This window comes from Neophocaena asiaeorientalis, unplaced genomic scaffold, assembly GCF_003031525.2.
Source record: "Neophocaena asiaeorientalis asiaeorientalis breed wild unplaced genomic scaffold, Neophocaena_asiaeorientalis_V1.1 scaffold280, whole genome shotgun sequence".
NCBI classification, from domain to species: domain Eukaryota; kingdom Metazoa; phylum Chordata; class Mammalia; order Artiodactyla; family Phocoenidae; genus Neophocaena; species Neophocaena asiaeorientalis.
Window position 1 is genome coordinate 7,453,400 of NW_020185321.1, and position 21,673 is coordinate 7,475,072.

At 52.3% G+C, this 21,673-nt stretch overlaps 1 protein-coding gene across 1 annotated transcript in view; it reads left to right on the top strand.

Moving 5' to 3' along the window:
* The window catches only part of RYR1 (ryanodine receptor 1), a 118,704-nt gene that overhangs the window by 32,440 nt on the left and 64,591 nt on the right, over nucleotides 1–21,673 (top strand). The window contains exons 29-51 of the mRNA XM_024734132.1: nucleotides 862–994; nucleotides 1,808–1,968; nucleotides 2,660–2,825; nucleotides 5,413–5,499; nucleotides 5,674–5,900; nucleotides 7,492–8,104; nucleotides 9,627–9,878; nucleotides 10,222–10,422; nucleotides 10,757–10,868; nucleotides 12,126–12,272; nucleotides 13,784–14,057; nucleotides 14,802–14,916; nucleotides 15,002–15,134; nucleotides 15,516–15,610; nucleotides 16,875–17,010; nucleotides 17,257–17,443; nucleotides 17,530–17,638; nucleotides 18,018–18,138; nucleotides 18,231–18,400; nucleotides 19,829–20,049; nucleotides 20,133–20,223; nucleotides 21,163–21,303; nucleotides 21,664–21,673. The exon at nucleotides 21,664–21,673 is cut by the window's right edge and continues 166 nt beyond it. Of these exons, the coding sequence (XP_024589900.1) occupies nucleotides 862–994; nucleotides 1,808–1,968; nucleotides 2,660–2,825; nucleotides 5,413–5,499; nucleotides 5,674–5,900; nucleotides 7,492–8,104; nucleotides 9,627–9,878; nucleotides 10,222–10,422; nucleotides 10,757–10,868; nucleotides 12,126–12,272; nucleotides 13,784–14,057; nucleotides 14,802–14,916; nucleotides 15,002–15,134; nucleotides 15,516–15,610; nucleotides 16,875–17,010; nucleotides 17,257–17,443; nucleotides 17,530–17,638; nucleotides 18,018–18,138; nucleotides 18,231–18,400; nucleotides 19,829–20,049; nucleotides 20,133–20,223; nucleotides 21,163–21,303; nucleotides 21,664–21,673 (3,902 nt within the window). The remainder of the gene's footprint in view (nucleotides 1–861; nucleotides 995–1,807; nucleotides 1,969–2,659; nucleotides 2,826–5,412; nucleotides 5,500–5,673; nucleotides 5,901–7,491; nucleotides 8,105–9,626; nucleotides 9,879–10,221; nucleotides 10,423–10,756; nucleotides 10,869–12,125; nucleotides 12,273–13,783; nucleotides 14,058–14,801; nucleotides 14,917–15,001; nucleotides 15,135–15,515; nucleotides 15,611–16,874; nucleotides 17,011–17,256; nucleotides 17,444–17,529; nucleotides 17,639–18,017; nucleotides 18,139–18,230; nucleotides 18,401–19,828; nucleotides 20,050–20,132; nucleotides 20,224–21,162; nucleotides 21,304–21,663) is intronic.

The following is a 21,673-nucleotide window of genomic DNA, read 5'->3' on the forward strand; positions in this document are numbered from 1 at the left end:
AAGTGGGCCCATATATGCTAAGTGGGGTCAGATTACTGAGGGAGCCTGTTATGTCTCGAGTGAACACTATGATTTCCCTGGGCTGCTCTAATTTCCCTGAGAATGTAAAATCGGGATGCCCCACTATATCTATGGAGAGCCCCACGGTCCTTGGGGTACCAAAGCTTTTCATCCAGTGGACTTCATTATCTGTGAACACTAAAGGGGACCTCAGAATCTTGGGAAAGTTGACTGTACCCCAAGGTATCCCAGTGAATATCATTGGTCTTCTAAATTGGGGTCACTCCTGTGTCTCAAATGTACCCCCAAAAAACTAACTTCAAGGGAGACCCTCAAAGGGCATTCAATGTGAAATGAAACTAAATCTGCTTTTCCCCTACTGTGGCAGTAGTTTTCAGTGGGATTTAGTTCTGTGTCTCTTGAGGGGATGTTTGGAAATGATGGGAGATTTTTAGTTATCACAGTTTTGGGGGGAGGTACTGCATGCTGGGGACTCCAGGGATTCTACATGTCTTCAATGCACAAGGCAGTGCCCAATGAAGAATTGTCCTTTCCCAAATGCCTTTAGCACCCATATGCGACATGGTGACTTAGGGGACCATTGTGTGCTCCCCAAGGGAACCTCCATGTTCCCAGAGGCACCTTTAAATCTGGGTAACCCGGAATTTGAAAGCACAGAGCTCCTCCACGGTGGGCTATGCTGGTGCAGTTGGGAATTTCATCCCTCTAGAGGCGAGGCCTTGGGTATTAGAAACGAGGTTTATTTAGGATGGATGTGGAGGCACGAACGTTGTGATGGAGAGGGCTGGGGAGCTGGGCTTGAGAGTGAGTCTCATGACAGCCTCTCCTCTCCACCACCAGGTTCTTGTTCAAGGCCAAGAAGGCCGCCATGATGACCCAGCCACCAGCCACCCCCACTCTGCCCCGACTCCCTCGCGAGGTGGTGCCTGCTGACGACCGTGATGACCCTGAGATCATCCTCAATACCACCACGGTGGGAACCGGGGACCCTCAACTTCAGGCCTTCCCCTCCAGATTTCCAAATTTCATGCTGTAATCCCCAGTAATTGCCCTTATCTGGGGACACCGCAATATATACAGGAGACCACAAAATACAGTACACATCAATTTAACCCTTTGAACCCCTAAATCCATATAGCTAAGGGGCCTAAAAATTGCAGGGAACACAATGAAGCCATGGGGCACACTGATAGAACTCCCAGGGCCCCCCAAATCCCAGGGATAAACCAACAGAGACTTGGCACCCCAATGTTTGGGTTCACCCATATAAACTCAACATCCCAAACTTAGTAGCTATTCTAGTATATTCCTGGGAACCCGAATTCACTGTATTCCAATACAGTTTGGGGATTCACCAAATCTGGAATATTTTCTGAGACAAGCAGCCTAGTGGTTAGGATCACAGGCTACCTGGGCGTCACTTCACGGCTCTATGTCTTCTCTGCTGTGGAAGCGCTATGGTTTCCCCATCAGTAAAATGGAGATAAAAAGTGTATCCGCTTGGTGTAAGGATTGAAGTGAGTTCATTTGTGAGCTATTATTTATTTATAACATTGCTGTATAACCTGGGGAGGGACCCAAATTTGGGTGTATCACAAAACAGTCCCAAAGGATTCCCGAATCTAGGAATACATCAGTAAATACAGAAACAGAAGGACACAGACCCCGGGGGTCTCAAATCCAGCAACTTCTTGTTAAACTCCCAGAGAACACTGAGAATCCAGAGAAGTCAACTCAGAGTCTCAGGGAAGCCCACTGACCACCGGTCCCCCCTTTGCCTCTTCAGTACTATTACTCCGTGAGGGTCTTCGCCGGCCAGGAGCCCAGCTGCGTGTGGGTGGGCTGGGTCACCCCCGACTACCATCAGCACGACATGAACTTCGACCTCAGCAAGGTCCGGGTGGTGACGGTGACCATGGGGGATGAGCAAGGCAACATCCACAGCAGGTGCGGGCAGGGGCGGGGGCCGTGGGAGACCGGAGGTCGGCGCTGTGCACCTCCTCCTCCTTTCTCCTCTCTTTTTTTTTTTTTTTTTTTGAAAAACCCCCCCCTTCTCCCCCTTTTTTTTTTTTTTTTTTTTTTGCGGTACGCGGACCTCTCACTGTTGGGGCCTCTCCCGTTGTGGAGCACAGGCTCCGGACGCGCAGGCGCAGCCGGTCCGCGGCATGTGGGATCTTCCCGGACTGGGGCATGAACCCGTGTCCCCTGCATTGGCAGGTGGACTCTCAACCACTGCGCCACCAGGGAAGCCCCTCCTCTCTTCCTGCTTGTCTTCCTCCCATGGATCCTGCTCTGTGTTTTCCCTCCTCTTCTTCTCCATTTCTTTTCCATTTTCTCCTCCTCTTCCATCTTGCCGTCCTCTTTCTAGTTTACCTCCTTTTTCTATCCTCTCGTCCTGCTCCCCTTCTCCTTCTCCTCGTTCTGGAACCCCTCCTTCCCCCCACCAGCTTCTAAGAATTCTAGCCCCGAGAGGCTCAGGGTCTGGGGTGAGGGGTTTCAGCACTCAGGTCTGCAGGTGGCCGGCGTTTGGGGGTGGGGCTCTGGGTCATGGTATTCCGGGAGCTCAGGGAAGGGGGTGTCCAGGGTCCAGAGCGCCTCGGCTGACGATCCGGGCACTGATCACTCCTGTGTCCTCTAGCCTCAAGTGCAGCAACTGCTACATGGTGTGGGGTGGAGACTTCGTGAGCCCCGGGCAGCAGGGCCGGATCAGCCACACGGACCTCGTCATTGGCTGCCTGGTGGACTTGGCCACTGGCCTAATGACCTTTACTGCCAACGGCAAAGAGAGCAACACCTTTTTCCAGGTAAGCCCAGCCCTCATTCAGCAACTTAGCAATACCGTCCTCGTGTCTCAGCATCCCGGGACCCCCCCCAGACACCCTCTGAGGGCAGACCCCAGAGAGACAGGATAAAACAGCCTCAGGACTGGCCAGAGCTGGGAGGTTCCTGGGAGACCACCTAGGTGCACCATTCCTCGAACTGACATCCAGAAAGAGGGAGACAGAACAGAGCCTTGACCTTGGAGAGAGGTCCATATCCCTCTTGGGCTGGGTGATACCAGTCGCCACCTTTTCACCAATCAGGGCACATCCTGGGATGGGCCAAAATTCTAAGGTGGGATTTTCCTTTTCATCACTTTATTATGAAAGATTTCAAGCATACAGCAAAATTGAAGGAATTGTATCATGAATGCCCATATACCTACTACCACGAATCTGCTATCCATCCATTAATCCATCTAACTTTATTTATTTTATAAAACTTTATTTTAAATGGAAAATTTTAAAAATATGCCAAAATAGAACAGCATAATGAACCTCCATGTCTCCATTACACAGCTCCAACTAGTACGCACTCACGGCTAACCTTGATTCATCTTTATCCACACCCACTGGAGGATTTTGAAGGAAATCCCAGACATCGTATGGTTTGTCTCAGATATATGATAGTTTGTCTCTTTTCAGTATGTATCTCTAAAAGATGAGGATTCTTTTAAAAAACATAGCCACAATACCACTGTTGTCTTAAAAAAACCCCAAGAATTCTTAGATATCACCAAATATCCAGCCCATGGTCAAACTTCTCTGGTTGTCTCCAAAATGTCTTTTTACTATTTGTTTGAATCAGAATCTAAATAAAGAGATATGTTTTGGTTGGTTGCTAAGTCCCTTCAGTCTCTTTTCATATGTAGATTTCCCTTCCATTTTTTTTCTTTTTTTCCCCTTTGAAATGTATTCACTGAAGAAATCAGCTGTCTGTCTGGTAGAACTTTGCTCCTCAAAGTGTGGTCCCTGGACCAGCAGGTTCTGCATCACCTGGGAGCCTGTTAGAAATGCAGAATCTCAGGCTCTTACCCAGACCTGCCCAATCAGAATCTGATTTTTTTTTTTTAAGAGGGCTTGAATTTTAGCTCAGTTTTTAAATTATTTATTTATTTATTTATTTATGGCTGTGTTGGGTCTCCGTTTCTGTGCGAGGGCTTTCTCCAGTTGCGGCGAGCGGGGGCCACTCTTCATCGCGGTGCGCGGGCCTCTCACTATCGCGGCCTCTCTTGCTGCGGAGCACAGGCTCCAGATGCGCAGGCTCAGTAGTTGTGGCTCACGGGCCTAGTTGCTCCACAGCATATGGGATCCTCCCAGACCAGGGCTCGAACCCGTGTCCCCTGCATTAGCAGGCAGATTCTCAACCACTGTGCCACCAGGGAAGCCCCAGAATCTGATTTTTAAAATAAATCTCAGGGCATTCGTGTGCATACTACCATCTGAAGAGTGCTGGCCTAGTTTCCCACAGGCTGAATCTGGCTGATGCACGCCTGAGGTGTCATTTAAACATTTTCCTCTGTCCCCTGTATTTTCTTGTAAACTGGGAAGTTCTGCATCACCTGGGAGCCTGTTAGAAATGCAGAATCTCAGGCTCTTACCCAGACCTGCCCAATCAGAATCTGATTTTTTTTTTTTAAGAGGGCTTGAATTTTAGCTCAGTTTTTAAATTATTTATTTATTTATTTATTTATGGCTGTGTTGGGTCTCCGTTTCTGTGCGAGGGCTTTCTCCAGTTGCGGCGAGCGGGGGCCACTCTTCATCGCGGTGCGCGGGCCTCTCACTATCGCGGCCTCTCTTGCTGCGGAGCACAGGCTCCAGATGCGCAGGCTCAGTAGTTGTGGCTCACGGGCCTAGTTGCTCCACAGCATATGGGATCCTCCCAGACCAGGGCTCGAACCCGTGTCCCCTGCATTAGCAGGCAGATTCTCAACCACTGTGCCACCAGGGAAGCCCCAGAATCTGATTTTTAAAATAAATCTCAGGGCATTCGTGTGCATACTACCATCTGAAGAGTGCTGGCCTAGTTTCCCACAGGCTGAATCTGGCTGATGCACGCCTGAGGTGTCATTTAAACATTTTCCTCTGTCCCCTGTATTTTCTTGTAAACTGGGAGATGGGTCCAGATTAGATTGGATTAGGTTCAGGTTTGACAAGACTGCTTCCCAGATAGTGGTGTTTGTTGTGTTAGAGCCTGGGTGGGTTTCTCTTCAAAGATCAGAGGGGCTGCAGGGAAAGGCAGTCAGAGGATGCTTTTTGAACTTTGAAGAATAAATAAGTGCTTGGGAGAGAAACAGGAATGGCATTCGTGGGTGGGGGTGGGCACGACGTGCGCAAAGACCCAGACCACAGGTTGCCCTGGGGGAGGTGGAGGAGGTTGGCCTCACTGGATCAGAGGAGGTGCAGCCCGTGAGCCACTTCAGGGCTCTTGCGGAGCCTCCAGTGCCTGAGTTTGGATCTGTAGACACCAGCAGCATCAGGCTGGGGCAGCTGGCTCCCGAGTTGGGGGTCCAGAGTCAGTACCACCTCCAGTTCATCTCCTTCCTCACCCTGCCCTCTTCTCCCTTTCCAGGTGGAACCCAATACAAAGCTGTTTCCTGCCGTCTTTGTCCTGCCGACACACCAGAACGTCATCCAGTTTGAGCTGGGGAAGCAGAAGGTCAGGTTGCAGTGGTGGGGCGCTAATGGGGGCAGGCTGAGGACAGAGGTGTGGGAGGTCAGGCTGGCAGAGCGGCTGAAGTGGGGGGAGAAATCCGGGAGGTCTTCCTGGAAACAGAGTGGCGGGAGGGAAAGGGTGGGGGGTCCTGATACGTGCATACCCCTGTGTCCCCAGAACATCATGCCGCTGTCGGCCGCCATGTTTCTGAGCGAGCGCAAGAACCCCAGCCCACAGTGCCCGCCGCGGCTCGAGGTTCAGATGCTCATGCCCGTGTCGTGGAGCCGCATGCCCAACCGCTTCCTGCAGGTGGACACGCGGCGTGCGGGCGAGCGGCTGGGCTGGTCCGTGCAGTGCCAGGAGCCGCTGACCATGATGGCGCTGCACATCCCCGAGGAGAACCGGTCAGGGACAGCCCCGGCGCCCAGGGGTGGGGCGGATACTGCAAGCGCTCTGGGGTCTGGATCCCACCCGGTGCCCCTCCCCACTACCCCGGGACTCCAGACAACACCCCAGGAAGCCCTGGACCTCCCTTACCATCCCCAGATAACACTCCAGGGGGCTCTAAATCCCTTTCAGCAGTCTCAGACCCACCTCAGGGGACCCAGACTCAGCCCAGTCATCCCCAGCTAACACCCCAGTGGACTCCAGACTCACCTACGGGGCTCCAAACCCATCGCAGGGAGTCCAGATCCACATCAAGGAGACCACACAGCATCCCAGGGGCTTCAAGTGCACCTCAGAGAGTCTTGCACATTATTCAGAGAGGCCTGGAGGCACCCCAGGTTCTCTTGGACATACCCAGGAGACTTTAGAGGTATCCCTTGGAGATATCTAACCCGCTCCAGGGGACCCAGGCACACCGGGCTAAAGAGTATTCACATGGATGACAGGAAAGCTTTTAAGGACTCTAAATGTGGCCAGGATCCCAGACTCACCCGAGGAAGATGCTTCATCTTTCCTTTATTCACTGATTCGACAAATAGCTCTGAGCTCCTCCTGTGTGACAGCAGAATTCTAGCCTGGAGACACCAAACTCTTGTGAACGGACATTCTAGTAATGCTCTTGTATAACTCAGGAGACTCAGACCTGCCCAGGAGGACTCAGACACATCCCCAGGGGCCTCAGACGTACCCATTTATTCATTTGTTCCTACAACAAATATTTATTGAGCACATACTATTTGCTAAGTCCTTTATTTATTTATTTTTGGCTGTGCTGGGTCTTCGTTGCTGCACGTGGGCTTTCTGTAGTTGCAGTGAGCGGGGGCGACTCTTCGTTGCGTTGCGCAGGCTTCTCATTGCGGTGGCTTCTCTTGTTGCGGAGCACGGGCTATAGGCGCGCGGGCTTCAGTAGTTGCGGCATGCAGGCTCAGTAGTTGTGGCTCGCGGGCTCTAGAGCACAGTCTGGGTAGTTGTGGCGCACTCACTTAGTTGTTCTGCGGCATGTGGGATCTTCCCGGACCAGGGCTCCAACGCATGTCCCCTGTACTGGCAGGTGGATTCTTAACCACTGCGCCACCAGGGAAGCCCGCTAAGTCCTTTTTAGGTGCTGGGAATATAGCAAACAAACAAACAAAAGAGGCAGAAATGTCCTGTACTGGCGGAGTTTACATTCTGGTGGTGCTCAAATATAGCCAGGGTACTCAGACCTGCCAGAGGGGGATTCAGACCCAACCTAGGATCCTAGATACATCTCAGGGTCACCAGATATTTCCCATGGACTCTTAGATCCCCAGAGTACCAGACCATCCCATGGATCCCAGATATATGTCAGGGAGCCCTCAGACCACTGAGGGACTTCCAGAACCATTAAAAGACTCCTAGACTCAGCTCCACAGACCTCACAGCACCTTGACCCAGCAGAACACTGGGATTCGCTGCTGGGGCCACCAACACTCCCCTGAGCACCTCTTTGCCTCTCTGTGGTCTGTGTCTCTGTCTCCCACCTCCTCTGCCTGCTGAGTCCCTGAATGTGGCCCATCTCCACTGCAGATGCATGGACATCCTGGAGCTGTCGGAGCGCTTGGACCTGCAGCGCTTCCACTCGCACACCCTCCGCCTCTACTGCGCTGTGTGCGCCCTGGGCAACAACCGTGTGGCACACGCTCTGTGCAGCCACGTGGACCAGGCGCAGCTGCTGCACGCCCTGGAAGACGCACACCTGCCCGGCCCCCTGCGTGCAGGTTACTATGACCTCCTCATCAGCATCCATCTGGAAAGTGCCTGCCGCAGCCGCCGCTCCATGCTCTCTGAGTACATCGTGCCCCTCACTCCTGAGACCCGTGCCATCACCCTCTTCCCGCCTGGAAAAAGGGCAGATAATGGTCCCCGCCGCTACAGCCTTCCTGGTGTCGGCGTCACCACCTCGCTGCGGCCTCCGCACCATTTCTTAGCTCCCTGTTTTGTGGCTGCCCTGCCAGCTGCTGGGGCGGCAGAAGCTCCATCCCGTCTCAGCCCCAGCATCCCTCTGGAGGCTCTTCGGGACAAAGCACTAAGAATGCTGGGGGAGGCAGTGCGAGACGGTGGGCAGCACGCACGCGACCCTGTCGGGGGATCCGTGGAGTTCCAGTTTGTGCCCGTGCTCAAGCTTGTGTCCACCCTGCTGGTAATGGCTTCCTCCTGCTTCCCTCTGGCCTGTTCTTTCACATTCCAAATCATCCATCCATCTGTACATACATACCTCCATATGTTCCCCTCCCGTTTATACATCCAACTACCCATTCATCTCTCTGTCCATATACCCTTCACCTTCCAACTTATCCTTCTGTCATCTACTCATTCACTTTTCCTTCCATCCATTCGTCTGCCATCTATTCATCTGTTTAGTAATCACTTCCTTCTTTCCATTCATCCATCCAACCAACCGTCATTCATCCATCCTCCACCAACCTTTCCATCCATCCACCTATTCATTCAAACATACCCCCATCTTTCCATCCAAATGTTCCTCATCTATTTATCCTTCCAGTCTCCACCCAATTATCCATCCATACATACATGTATCCATCTAACTTTCAATCTAGTTGTCCATTCATTCACACATCATTACATCCACCATTTCATCTATTCATCCATCCCCTACCCATTTATTAATCTATCTTTCCCTTCATGCATTCAACCATCAGCCTCCTTCCACCTGTACATCCACTCATCCACCCATCCACAGATTCATCCATTTCTCCATCTTCCACCTATCTGTCCATCAATCCATGCATCTCTCTATCCATATATATTAAGACCCATCCACGTACCCACAAATCCATCCAACCATCTACACCCTTTAATTCACCCGTTCTCCATCCTTCTACCCCTTCTTCATTTCATGTACCCTTTCATTCACATAACCATCTAATGACTCATCCATATATCCATCCATCCATCCAATTTTTCATACACAAACCTGTCCACCCATCCACATATCCATCCTACCCCAGTGCCTGGTTATTTACCCATTTATCTATTTGCCCATCTACTCATTTACTTACTTACGCATCTGTCAAACCATCTATCCACCCACCTATCTATACATCATTTATCCTGTCATCCATCTACCCACCATCTCTTCTTCCACCTTTACCTTCATCTCTCAGTTCATCATCCACCCATCCATCCATCTCCCCATCAAACCTCTACTATTCCATTTATTAATTCATCCACCCAGTCACCCAGTCCTCCCCCTGTTCATTCATCTCTTGCTCTTTCCCCACTATTTTTCCCTTTTATCTACCTACTCTCCTTCCATCTGATAGCATCTTCATTATGTTGACTGAGAGCTAGCATATGCTGGGAGCTATGAGGGCCTCAGGTGTAGGGTGTGTCCTGTTACAGAGTAACAAATGCTCAAGCTTGGGAAAACGGACACTTGTGAAGGGAGAGGTGCTCGTGTTTGGCTATGTAGTCTGGCCCATGTACGTGGGACACAGGGTGTGGATCTGGGGGGATCTTAAGGAGGATGGATGGCAGGGCGTGGGGTGTGTGTGCCTTTCCTGCTTGTAAGAGGAGCCATATACAGCCAGTGCAGGAATGAATCTGGCCTATGCGGGAGAAACAGATCTGGGGAGTGAGGCTGGGTCTTGATTATGGAAGCCTTGCAGGCCACAGTGACAGACCCGGGCTTTGTCCCATAGGTGATGGGTATCTTTGGCGATGAGGATGTGAAACAGATCTTGAAGATGATTGAGCCTGAAGTATTCACTGAGGAAGAAGAGGACGAGGAGGACGAGGAGGACGAGGAGGAGAAGGAGGAGGACGAGGAGGAAGAGGCACAGGAGAAGGAAGATGCAGAACAAGAGGAAGAGGAGGCGGCAGAAGGGGACAAAGAAGAAGACTTGGAGGAGGGGCTGCTACAGATGAAGCTGCCGGAGTCTGTTAAGTTACAGGTGGGCTGATTCTTCCTGTTTCCCAGCCTCCATCCCTCCGGGCTAGTACACACAGGGTCTGGTGGGGCTTGAGTCTGGACTTTGTCCCAAGGCACTGGGGAGCTGTGGAAGGGCATAAAGCGGTGGAGTGCTGCTGGCTTTGAATGAGCTATCTGGTTTCCACGTGGGAGGTGAATTAGAGGGATGAGACCGTGGAGATGGCTGGCTTGAGGATCCAGGCGGGAGACAGTGGTGGCTCGACCAGAGCAGGGCTACGGAGTGGGGAGAGAAAGCAAGAAAAGTTTCAAGGAAGTCCTGACGGTCTCACCACCATCCCTCCTACTGCATGGCTGTCATCCCCCAGATGTGTCACCTGCTGGAGTATTTCTGTGACCAAGAGCTGCAGCACCGTGTAGAGTCTCTTGCAGCCTTTGCAGAGCGCTACGTGGACAAGCTCCAGGCCAACCAGAGGGACCGCTACAGCATCCTCGTGAAAGCCTTCACCATGACCGCAGCAGAGACTGCCCGACGCACTCGCGAGTTCCGCTCCCCACCCCAGGAGCAGGTCCTCTGACCCCTGACCCCAGCTGGCCTTGCTGTCTAAACCCAACCTCTACCTCTCCCCTTACTCCGATCACTGACGATGCTCACTTAACCTCTAAATCTGAGCTTGACCTCTGACCCTATCCATATACTTAGCTGTTACTCTTCTACCTCTCTCTGAACCAGACTTCTGAGTCACCGCAGACTGACCCTCACTCCTTTCGAACCTTTAGTCGCCCAGATATTCTTCGCTAATGACCTTAGACAAGAACTCACGATAGGGTCTTTGATCCTTGACTTCAGAGTTCCTGCTCTGGGGTCTCTGACCCTCATTCTAGTCTTTGACCTTCCCCTAGATCAACATGCTGTTGCACTTCAAAGATGCTGACGACGAGGAAGAGTGTCCTGTCCCTGAAGAGATCCGACAGGATTTGCTCGAATTTCACCAAGACCTGCTGACACACTGTGGTAAGAGAGGAGATCAGAGAATCCTCCTCCCGAACTTGCTCTTGAGACCTGTCTCGAAGTTTCCTAAGATTTCCTGATCTTAAATATCTACAGTATTTGTGCAGTGACTGTTGGTAAAATGAATGAGTGACTGAATGAATGAGCATGTCAGTGAACAGGTAGATGACGAGTGGAAGGATATGTTTATATGGGTATTTGGGTGGATGTATACGTGGACACGTGGCCGTAGGCTATAGCTGGATGGAAGAGTGTGTGAAGTGATGGAGAGAAGGATGGCCGAATAAAGAAATGCGTGAAGAGACGGCTGACTGGTTGGATGAATGAAAAGAAGGATGGCTGGAGGGATGGATGGCTGACCTCTATTTTTTCTCGTAAGTCAGCTGATAATCTTACTGAGATTTTCTTATATGTGGTGAGTCGTTTTTCCCTGGCTGGCTTTCAAGATTTCTCTTTACCTTTGCCTTTAGGCGGTTTGAGTATGATCTACCTAGGTGTGGAGCTCAATGAATTTATCCTACTTGAGCTGTTTTTGTTTTTTGCCACACCATGAGGTTTGTGGGATCTCAGTTCCCCAACAAGGGATCGAACCCAGGCCACGGCAGTGAAAGCCAGGAACCCTAACCACTAGGCCACCTAGTTTCTTGGATGTGTAGATTAATATTTTTCATCAAATTTGGGACTTTGAGGCCATTATTTTTCCAAATATTTTTCTGCTCCTTTCTCATCTCTCCTTCTAGGACTCCCATTATGCATCTGTTGGTACACTAGATGGTGTCCCACAGGTCTCTGAGGCTCTGTTAGTTTTTCTTCAGACTGGATAACCTCTGTTGTTCTACCTTCAAGTTCATTGATTCTTTCTCCTACCAGCTCAAGTATGCTGTTGTACCCCTCTAGTGTTTTTTAAATTTCAGTCTTTGTACTTTTCAACTCTATATGGTTATTTTGTATATTATCTACCTCTATTAATATTCTCTGTTTGATGAGCCATTGTCATCATAATTCTCTTTAATACTTTAGACTTGATTTCCTTTAGTTCTTTGAAGATACTTGCAATAGTTGATTTAAAAGACAAATGATCCAAGGAATGAATAAATGAACAAACATGAACATATAAAGAAACAAATGGAAACCCCCATGAATGCACACATGAATGAGAAATGAGTGAGTGGACACATGAATGAGTAACGAAGTAAATGATAGAGCAGATTCATAAGCAAACAGATGAATGACACGCTCTCTCTTCTTGACCACCTCCAGGAATTCAGCTGGCGGGGGAGGAGGAAGAACCAGAGGAAGAAGCCACCCTGGGCAGCCGCCTGATGAGCCTGTTGGAGAAGGTACGGCTGCTGAAGAAGAAGGAGGAGAAACCGGAGGAGGAGCCACCTGCTGAGGAGCACAAACCCCGTGAGGACTGGGGCCACCAGGGATGGCACAGGGGTGGGCCAAGCAGCCCTGCGCTTGGGGAGTTTCTGGGTCCAAGAAAGGCCACCAGGAGTAGCCCAAGGGACGGGTGGATGGGTATTAATGAGAGAGGAGGAGTGGAGAGAGGGGTGAGAGGGGAGGCATGCTGGAGGCGTGGCCCCAAAGTTGGGGCTGCACGGTGTGTGTGTTGGAACAGTGTGGTGCGTGGCTGCCAGAGCAGAGGCATACATCCAACCTTGGGATGGGGCAACTCCTGCACCACCATGGCTTCCACGTACTTGTGGCTTTTCTTTGTTTTTCCCTTATTTCTTGGTGAAATGATTCCTATGCTGAGGGGTTAGGAAAGCAGTCATGATAAATGTTGGGCCCGTGGGTCATTAGGCAAACTATATATTAACACCATATAACAAGGACAGAGTCCCTAACATTGGTGGAGGGTTTATTCTATAACATTCAAGAAATTTTATTGGGCCAACTCCGGGCCAGGCACTGTTGGTAGGGCCAGGGAATGTAATAGGGGGAAGAGTCAAAGCCCCTGCCTTCAAGGAGTTTAGAATATTACAAAAGATACCAATATACATGTACCATAATGTCAGATGGCCACACATATTAAGAAGAAAACTAAAGCTGAGTGAGAGGAGAGAGAGGGACAAAGATGGAGAGGTTGGAGTGGGGGAGTGAGGTATGCAAAGATCTGGGGAAAGATGATTGGTACAGAGGGAACAGCCAGTGCAAAGGCCCTGAGGCAGGAAGATGCTTGGTGCATTTAGAGACCAGTGTGGCTGGAGCAGAGTGAGCCGGAGGAGAGGTACAGAATATGAAGTCAGAAGTGATGGGTCCAGATCGTGTAGAGCAGACGGAAGGAAGGTAGGACATGTCACAGGTCATGAACTGACACCATCATTCAGTGCCAGTGCAGGAAGGTTCCTCCTGACCCTGAGACACAGGAGACATCTGTCTTCTCTCCCAGAAATCCTGGGAAGAAAAAGTATTGGGAGAGAAAGAGAGACAGGGAGAGAAATGGATGCTGGATATAGGAGAGGAGAGTCCTGGGGACATCGCCAGGGAAAATAAAAGAGTTCATTTTTGACATAATTTTCAGATGACACCAAAGTCTTCACAGTTTTTCTTTGTGTCTGTTGTCTCCCATGATGAAAAATCAGCAGTGTTTTTACAGAACAAATGGAATTACCACTTGCACTTTCAAAGGTGCTCAGAATAATGCCCTGGTACTTTGCAGTGATACAAATGCTTTTTCCTCTTAAAGCTTTTAGGGGGACACTTACGGTCTGGGTATAGGATGAAGAGGATAGGGAGACTCCTAGAGCCACAGAACAAAATCTGCCAGAATCTGCCCCCTCCTGGCAGGGGGAGGGCGGGGGATGGGTGGTTAGTAACTGAGAAGCCCTCTGGAAAGAGGGGCGCCCTCTGTACCGTTTTCGCTCAAGGCCCTGGCCAGGAAGAGTGCTCCTACCCTTGTGTCCCCTTCCCAGAGTCGCTGCAGGAGCTGGTGTCCCACACAGTGGTGCGTTGGGCCCAAGAGGACTTCGTGCAGAGCCCCGAGCTGGTACGGGCCATGTTCAGCCTCCTGCACCGGCAGTACGATGGGCTTGGGGAGCTGCTGCGTGCCCTGCCCCGGGCCTATACTATCTCACCCTCCTCCGTGGAGGACACCATGAGCCTGCTTGAGTGCCTTGGCCAGATCCGGTCCCTGCTCATCGTGCAGATGGGCCTCCAGGAGGAAAACCTCATGATCCAGAGCATTGGGTGAGGCCCCGCCCCTCCCCTGACGCTGCAGTCCCCGGGGAAGGGAGGGGAGACCTTCCGGCTCAAGCTTGTCTGGATGCAATAATGTGTCCTTCCCCACTTCTGCCCCATCCTCAGGGGGGTGTGCTCCTCCCTGATGAGCAGCTAGCCCATCTCCCTAGGTAATGTCCACCCCCCGCCCCGTTACCTCTCCACCCACCCCTGGGTAACAGCTCCTACTCACCTGTGACTCTTGGCTCAAGATTTACCCTCTTTGAACTTCGGTTTCTTCATCTCTAAACTGGGGAAGAGCCACGCTTATCTTGAAGAGTTGTGGTGCGGCTTCAGTGAGCTCATGTAGCGGTAATAACGGTAATAATAACGATAACAATAGTCGTGAGCACTCAGTGCCAAGTGAGCCTCATTCATTCATTCACTCAGCAAACATCTGCTGAGCACCTACTGCGTGCCAGGCCCTTTCTAGGCACTTGGGGTTACAACATGCAACATGATAGAGATCTCCGCCCCAGGGGAGCCCACCTTGGATCCTCTGGTTTCCTTGTCTGTGAGAGAGGGACAATTCTAGTTCCCGCCTCCCAGAGTGGACATAAGGATTGAATGAGTTCAGATCTGTAAAGGGAGCGGTGCCGGGCACAGACTAGGAGTTCAGTAGATGTTAACTTTTACCACAGTGGTGGTGATGGCTCCTGCAAGGGTCTGGAGGCTCTCCCTGGACTTGCCTCCGTGCACTCTACCTGTCCACAGGAACATCATGAACAACAAAGTCTTCTACCAACACCCGAACCTGATGCGGGCGCTCGGCATGCATGAGACAGTCATGGAGGTCATGGTGAATGTCCTTGGGGGTGGCGAATCCAAGGTAAGGGGGCTGCGTGGGCCGGGGAGCTCAGGGGAGGGGGCCCCGGAGGGCAGGCACTGACCACCAGCCCACCCTGCTTGCCCAGGAGATCCGCTTCCCCAAGATGGTGACCAGCTGCTGCCGCTTCCTCTGCTACTTCTGCCGCATCAGCCGGCAGAACCAGCGGTCCATGTTTGACCACCTGAGCTACCTGCTGGAGAACAGCGGCATCGGCCTGGGTGAGGAACCCCGAGCCCACTCGTGGCGGTCCACCCAGGCTGGCCCCACTCTCCGCTGGCTCACTTAGTCATTTAACAAATACTCACTCTTAACTCACCCTGGATCTGGACCTGTAATGAGCAGTGCTGGGGATACCCAGACAGCCCTGGCCCTGGCCCAAATGGGGTTCACAGTGGAGTGGGGTAGACAAACCCATCCCAGACAGTGTCAGCCTGGACTGGTCAGGCCTGGGATGGAGAAGCACAGTCAGAGGAGGCACCTGACCCAGGCTGGAAAAGGGGTGGTCAAGGAGGGCTTCCTGGAGGAGGTGAAGCAAGCAAAAGTGAGACAGTCAGCTAGGCACCTCCGAAGAGCATTTTCACCGCCTCTCACCCCCACAGGCATGCAGGGCTCCACGCCCCTGGATGTGGCAGCTGCCTCCGTCATCGACAACAACGAGCTGGCCTTGGCGTTGCAGGAGCAGGATCTGGAGAAGGTGTGGAGGGAGAAGGCCTGGCCCATACCTGGCCCCTTGGGGCACCTGCTGATTTGGGTCCCACTCTATGGGTGCCATTGTGCATGGTCCAGAACTGAATCAGAAGGGGAATAATTTGCAGCAAAGGGACAAGACCCAGTCACTCACTCACAGGGCTGAGTGAAAATCCACACCCACCCTCCCCAGCCACGTGGGCTTGGCATGTTTCTTGGCCCTCTGTGCTCCCTGCTTCTGTGTGTAGCAGTGAAAGGCATGGGCTCTGGAGCTCAGCAACTTAGATTCAACTCCCCGCCCCTACTCCCGGCCCCACTCTCTTGCTCTGTGGCCTTGGACAAGTGGCTTAAATTCTCCAGGCCTCCATCTCCTCATTTGTAGAATGAATATAATAGAAACAATTTCACACAGTTGTTCTGAGGATTAAACAAGTTAACTCACAAAAGCATTTACAAAGCAGTAAGCACTCTCTAACAGTTATCTACCATTATAGTATTATTTATTTAACAAATGTTTTTGAGCATCTACTATGTGTCAGGACCCATCCAAGGCAGTAGGGGTATGACAGTGGTTGAGAGTCAAAAATCCTTGTCCTTGTGAAGCTGACATTCTAGTTGGGAGGATGGATAATAAACAAGTAAAATATGTGGTGTATTAGCTAGTGACGAGTGTTAAGGAAGAGAAAATGTGAGCAAGGGAGAGAGAAATATCAAGTGTCGGGAGGGTGTCTGAGTTTAGACACAAGTGGTCAGAGAAAGCCTCACTGAGAAAGTGACCTTCAGGTAAAGCTCTGAAGGAGATGGGGGCCATATGGACATGAGGGGGAAGAGCATTCCAAGCTGGGAAGCAGCCAGTGCAAAGGCCCTGAGGCAGGAGTGAACCTGATGAGTCCGAGGAACAGCAGAGAGAGCAGTGTGCTTGGAGCAGAGGGAGACAGGGTGAGTGCTAGGATGTGAGGGCAGGGAGTTGACAAGGGCAGATTGTGTGGAGGGTCTGTAGGCCACAGTGAGGGCTCTGGCTTTAGCCCTAAGTGAGACAGTAGGGGTCTCTCTGACTGTGTGGGGGACAGACTAGGGGTTGAAGGGAACAGTGAGCCCAGGGACGAGGTGGCTGCAATGGTCCAGGTGGGAAATGATGGTGGAGGATGAGGGTTATTGTTTGCTGAGGGATCCAAATTGGATTGTGGAGCTCCAGGGATGGGCAAGGACTTGAGCCTTGGGGAGGAAGGTGGTGTGGGTATAGTCTCTGGCTGAGCCTCCTGTGCCCCCAGGTGGTGTCCTACCTGGCAGGCTGTGGCCTCCAAAGCTGCCCCATACTCCTGGCCAAAGGGTACCCAGACATCGGCTGGAACCCCTGCGGCGGCGAGCGCTACCTGGACTTCCTGCGCTTCGCCGTCTTCGTCAACGGTGAGGCAAGGGGTGACGGTAATAGGGCGGGAGGCTGGGGGTCACTGGCCAAAGCCTCCCTCGGGTGTGGCCCACATCCTGGGCCACAGGCCTGGCCTGGGCAGGGATGCCTCCAAGTGGGCGCGGGGCAGGGTCTGGAGGTCAACGGGGGCCTGACGTTCACCCCTGAGGTGCCAGGTCAGGGGCTGTCCAGGCAGGGACCCTGGGCAGTGGCTCATGAGGCCTCCTGACCCCGCGAGCCACCAGGTGAGAGCGTGGAGGAGAATGCCAACGTGGTGGTGCGTCTGCTGATCCGCAAGCCTGAGTGCTTCGGGCCTGCCCTGCGGGGCGAGGGCAGCTCGGGGCTGCTGGCCACCATCGAAGAGGCCATCCGCATCTCCGAGGACCCCGCGAGGGATGGCCCAGGAGTCCGCAGGGACCGGCGGCGTGAGCTGTGAGTCTCCTGCCCCTTCCTCGACAGAACCACCACCCTCCCCGAGCCCCTCGCTGCCTCCTCACACCACCCGCCTTCCCCTGCAGCTTCGGGGAGGAGCCCCCCGAGGAAAACCGGGTGCACCTTGGACATGCCATCATGTCCTTCTACGCTGCCTTGATCGACCTGCTGGGACGCTGTGCACCAGAGATGCATGTGAGACCTGAAGGCTGGGCTGGGGGGCGGGCACAGCCAACCTTGAACCTCTTCATTCAGACATTCAACAGCATTGATGTAGCTCTTGCTATGCGTGTGGTCCTGGGCTAGGCAATGCTGGGGACACACCAGTGGCTGAGAGAGCCCCTGGCCCCGCTCTCACAGAGCTCTCAGTCCAGTGCGCGAGATCAGGCAATGAAAGCCAGTGGTAGTCAGGGCTGCAGGGAGAAGCACAGGCAGAGGGGTCAGGGCTGGGAATTCTAGAGTTAGCCCCACGAGACGGAGTCTTTACCTGCCAGTGGGCTGGGAAGGGATGGAATGGGGGAATGACCATATGGGGCAGGGGGTGCCTGATGACATGCCCACCTCCCCTCTCCAGCTAATCCAAGCCGGCAAAGGCGAGGCCCTGCGGATCCGCGCCATCCTGCGCTCCCTCGTGCCCCTGGACGACCTCGTGGGCATCATCAGCCTCCCACTGCAGATCCCCACCCTGGGCAAAGGTGCGGAGGGGCGGGACTCAGCAAGGGAGTGATGCTGGGGAGGAAGGAGAGGGGCCCCAAGGGCAGCCCTGACCCCGCTCTCCTGCCCACAGATGGGGCACTGGTACAGCCAAAGATGTCGGCATCCTTTGTGCCGGACCACAAGGCGTCGATGGTGCTCTTCCTGGACCGCGTGTACGGCATCGAGAACCAGGAGTTCTTGCTGCATGTGCTAGATGTGGGTTTCCTGCCCGACATGCGGGCGGCCGCCTCGCTGGACACGGTGAGCAGTCTGGCCACTCTCCCGGCCCCCAGAGTGGGATGTGTCAGGGGAATAGTGGCAGCACTTTTGTCTGTTCTGAACTTGTGTACATATCATAATCCTCCCTCCCCCACCATCAAGATAGAAAACAAAAACCAAGAAAAACTCTGAGTTCTGGGAAAGGGTGGGTGGAAATCTCCAACACCTCAGGTTATAAAAAAGAATTCTCAGTGATGGCTCAGCACCGTGGAGGTACAAAGACCCATGCACAACAACAAGGACAATAATAATAGAAGGTGACAATGCCAAGTTAAGATGAAGACTGGTAACTCACCATTGGTTTGGCCAAATGGAGGAAGCAGTTTCAGTGAGGTGGTGGGGCTAAAGCCTTATGGGAAAGGGTTTAGGAGAGCCTGGGAGGACTTCCCTGGCGGTCCAGTGGTTAAGACTCCACGCTTCCACTGCAGGGGGCGCAGTGGAAGTTTGCCCCCTGGTCAGGGAACTAAGAGCCCATATGCCATGCGGTGCAGCCAAAAAAAAAAAGAGAGAGAGAGAGAGCGAGCCCCTCTCAGAGAGAGGCTGAGAGGTGAGGTATTGGAGACAACGAGTGTTGACAGTCTACACAAGTTGGTGACAGAAGAGGCAGGGAAATGGCGATGTGCTGCCTGGGTGAACTTGGTCAAGAGAAGGCTCTTCTTAAGATGGGAGAAATGACTGTTCCCTATTGGGAAAGGGAACCCCGGAACTTGAATCTATAACTACCAGTCTATCAGAAATACAGGGGGCAGAGGAACAAGTTAACTGACACCACTGGGAAGCGACCAACCAAGGCCAAAATGTAGGAAATTCCATTGGACCCATGACTCAGTTTCTTCAGCAAATAAATAGCCTTAAAAGGGGGGGGGGGCGCGGAGGAAAAGGAACAGTTGCTGATGGAGAGACCTGTCAGCCAAGTACAGTATGGGGTTCTTCCTGGGGCCCTGATCCAAACAATCGCAGCTAAATGCAAAGCCATTTTTGAGACAATTAGAGAAAGCTGATCATGATTATTAAGAGATTTCGTTAATTCTGTGAGGTGTGATAATGGCAGCATGCAATGTTAAATAGAAGTATTGATACTTGTCTGAATGGAGATACATATTGAAGTATCTTTGGATAAAATGATATATGGCTGGGGGTTGCATGAAATATTACGGGAAAAAAGGCGAGGGTAGAGAGGAAAAGCATGCAGAAGGTGGGTGTCTGCAGAACAGCCTAATCTGGGTAATGAGGGTTCATTCATTGGCTCCTGGACTTTTGCGTGTATTTGAAATTTTGCATAGTCCAAAGTACTAAGGGTAGTGGAGTCTGGGAGAAGCAGGTTTCAGGGGAAGATCAGAAGCCCGGGTCGTTTGCCCAGAGTTATCCTGGGCGGGTGTCAGGGCTTGATGTCCCCACCCTGCGCCCCAGGCCACTTTCAGCACCACGGAGATGGCGCTGGCGCTGAACCGTTACCTGTGCCTGGCGGTGCTGCCGCTCATCACCAAGTGTGCGCCACTCTTTGCGGGAACCGAGCATCGCGCCATCATGGTGGACTCCATGCTTCACACAGTGTACCGCCTGTCCCGCGGCCGCTCGCTCACCAAGGCGCAGCGCGACGTCATCGAGGAATGCCTGATGGCGCTCTGCAGGTGGGGCGGGACCCTGGTGGGCGGGGCTACGGGTGGGGCGGGCCTCAGGGTGAGATAACCCCGCCCCGTGCATGTCCCCGCAGGTACATCCGCCCGTCCATGCTGCAGCACCTGCTGCGGCGCCTGGTGTTCGACGTGCCCATCCTTAACGAGTTCGCCAAGATGCCGCTCAAGGTGAGGGCAAGCCCTCTTCAGCTTGCGTATTTCCATGCTCCACCCACCATCTTGCTCCACCCACCGGCTTGCTCCGCCCTCGGACTATGGGGCTCATTTGTATCACACCGCCTAGGCCAGTTAACCTGAAAACGCGCGGGCAGCGGGCCCCATGGAAACCTCTTTAACATTCACTTTGCGTCATTGGTGCCTCTAACACTCCCTAATTAGCGTTTAATTCGCATAACAGTGAGCCAACCCCACCTTAATTAGCATATATTTGCATGGGGCACACTTTTTCTAATTAGCATGCTTATTTGCATGCTTAGGGCACCGGCCTTCCACTATTCAAATGACTGCATTTATATGAGTAAATAGTACCACAGCTATCCTGAATATTTGCACACGCTCTCTCCTATTATATTTTCATTTGCATGCTAGTTTGCATAAGGAGATACCCCCAACTCAGATATTTTAACTATTTTGCATAATACATCTAAATCAGCCCCCATTTCAAATTTGCATATTGGCTGGTGGAGGCTCTCTTCCCAGCTACCACGTGTTTGCATGGGGTGCTGCCTATGTTTCTATTTGCCGTGTTAATTCACATAAGCACAGATCACTTCATCCGTATGCCCATTTGCACATAACCCTACCCATGGATTAATATCTGCATGCTTATTTGTATAAAGAACACCAGACAAATCCAGCTCTGATTTAATGCCCATTCTGACTCTGAATTAGAGTGCCAAATTTACATAATAAACTGTCCAGGACCACTTCCCAATATGCATGCCTTTCCCCCTTTATTAGCATCTCATTTGCATAATCCACACCTCCTTCATAATTTAAAAGCACTGCCACCCCCCACCCCCACCCCAGGGCCTCCCAGGGCCTTCGTTCGCCTGCCACCTGTTTATGTGCCCCTCATTTGTGTGTCCCCCTCTTGTTCCCACCCAGCTCCTCACCAACCACTATGAGCGTTGTTGGAAGTACTACTGCCTCCCCACAGGCTGGGCCAACTATGGGGTCACCTCGGAGGAAGAGCTGCATCTCACCCGTAAACTCTTCTGGGGCATCTTTGACTCTCTGGCCCATAAGGTCTGGGCACCCAAGGGCCCTAAAAGAAGCCTGTTTGGAGGGTCTGGGGCCCGAAGTCAGGGATCCAGAATGAAGTCCTCAAAGTTGGGGTTTCAGGGAGGGAGGCAGTTCTGCAGGTTTGGATCTAGGAGAATCTATGAGTTGGGTCTCTGGTTTGAACATTATGGAAGAGGGAATGGGCGTCTAGTTTGGGGGCTTGGAGGGGGTAGCACAGGGGTGGTTTGAGAGTCCAGGTGGGTCTGAGGTTTGGGTTTCAGGGAGAGAGACCATACTTCATGTTTGAGGGCTCAAGAAAGAGGGGTGATGATTGGAGGGGTGAGTTTGAAGTCCTGGTGCTCCAGGATTTGAAGGCTCCGTCAGGCCTGCAGTG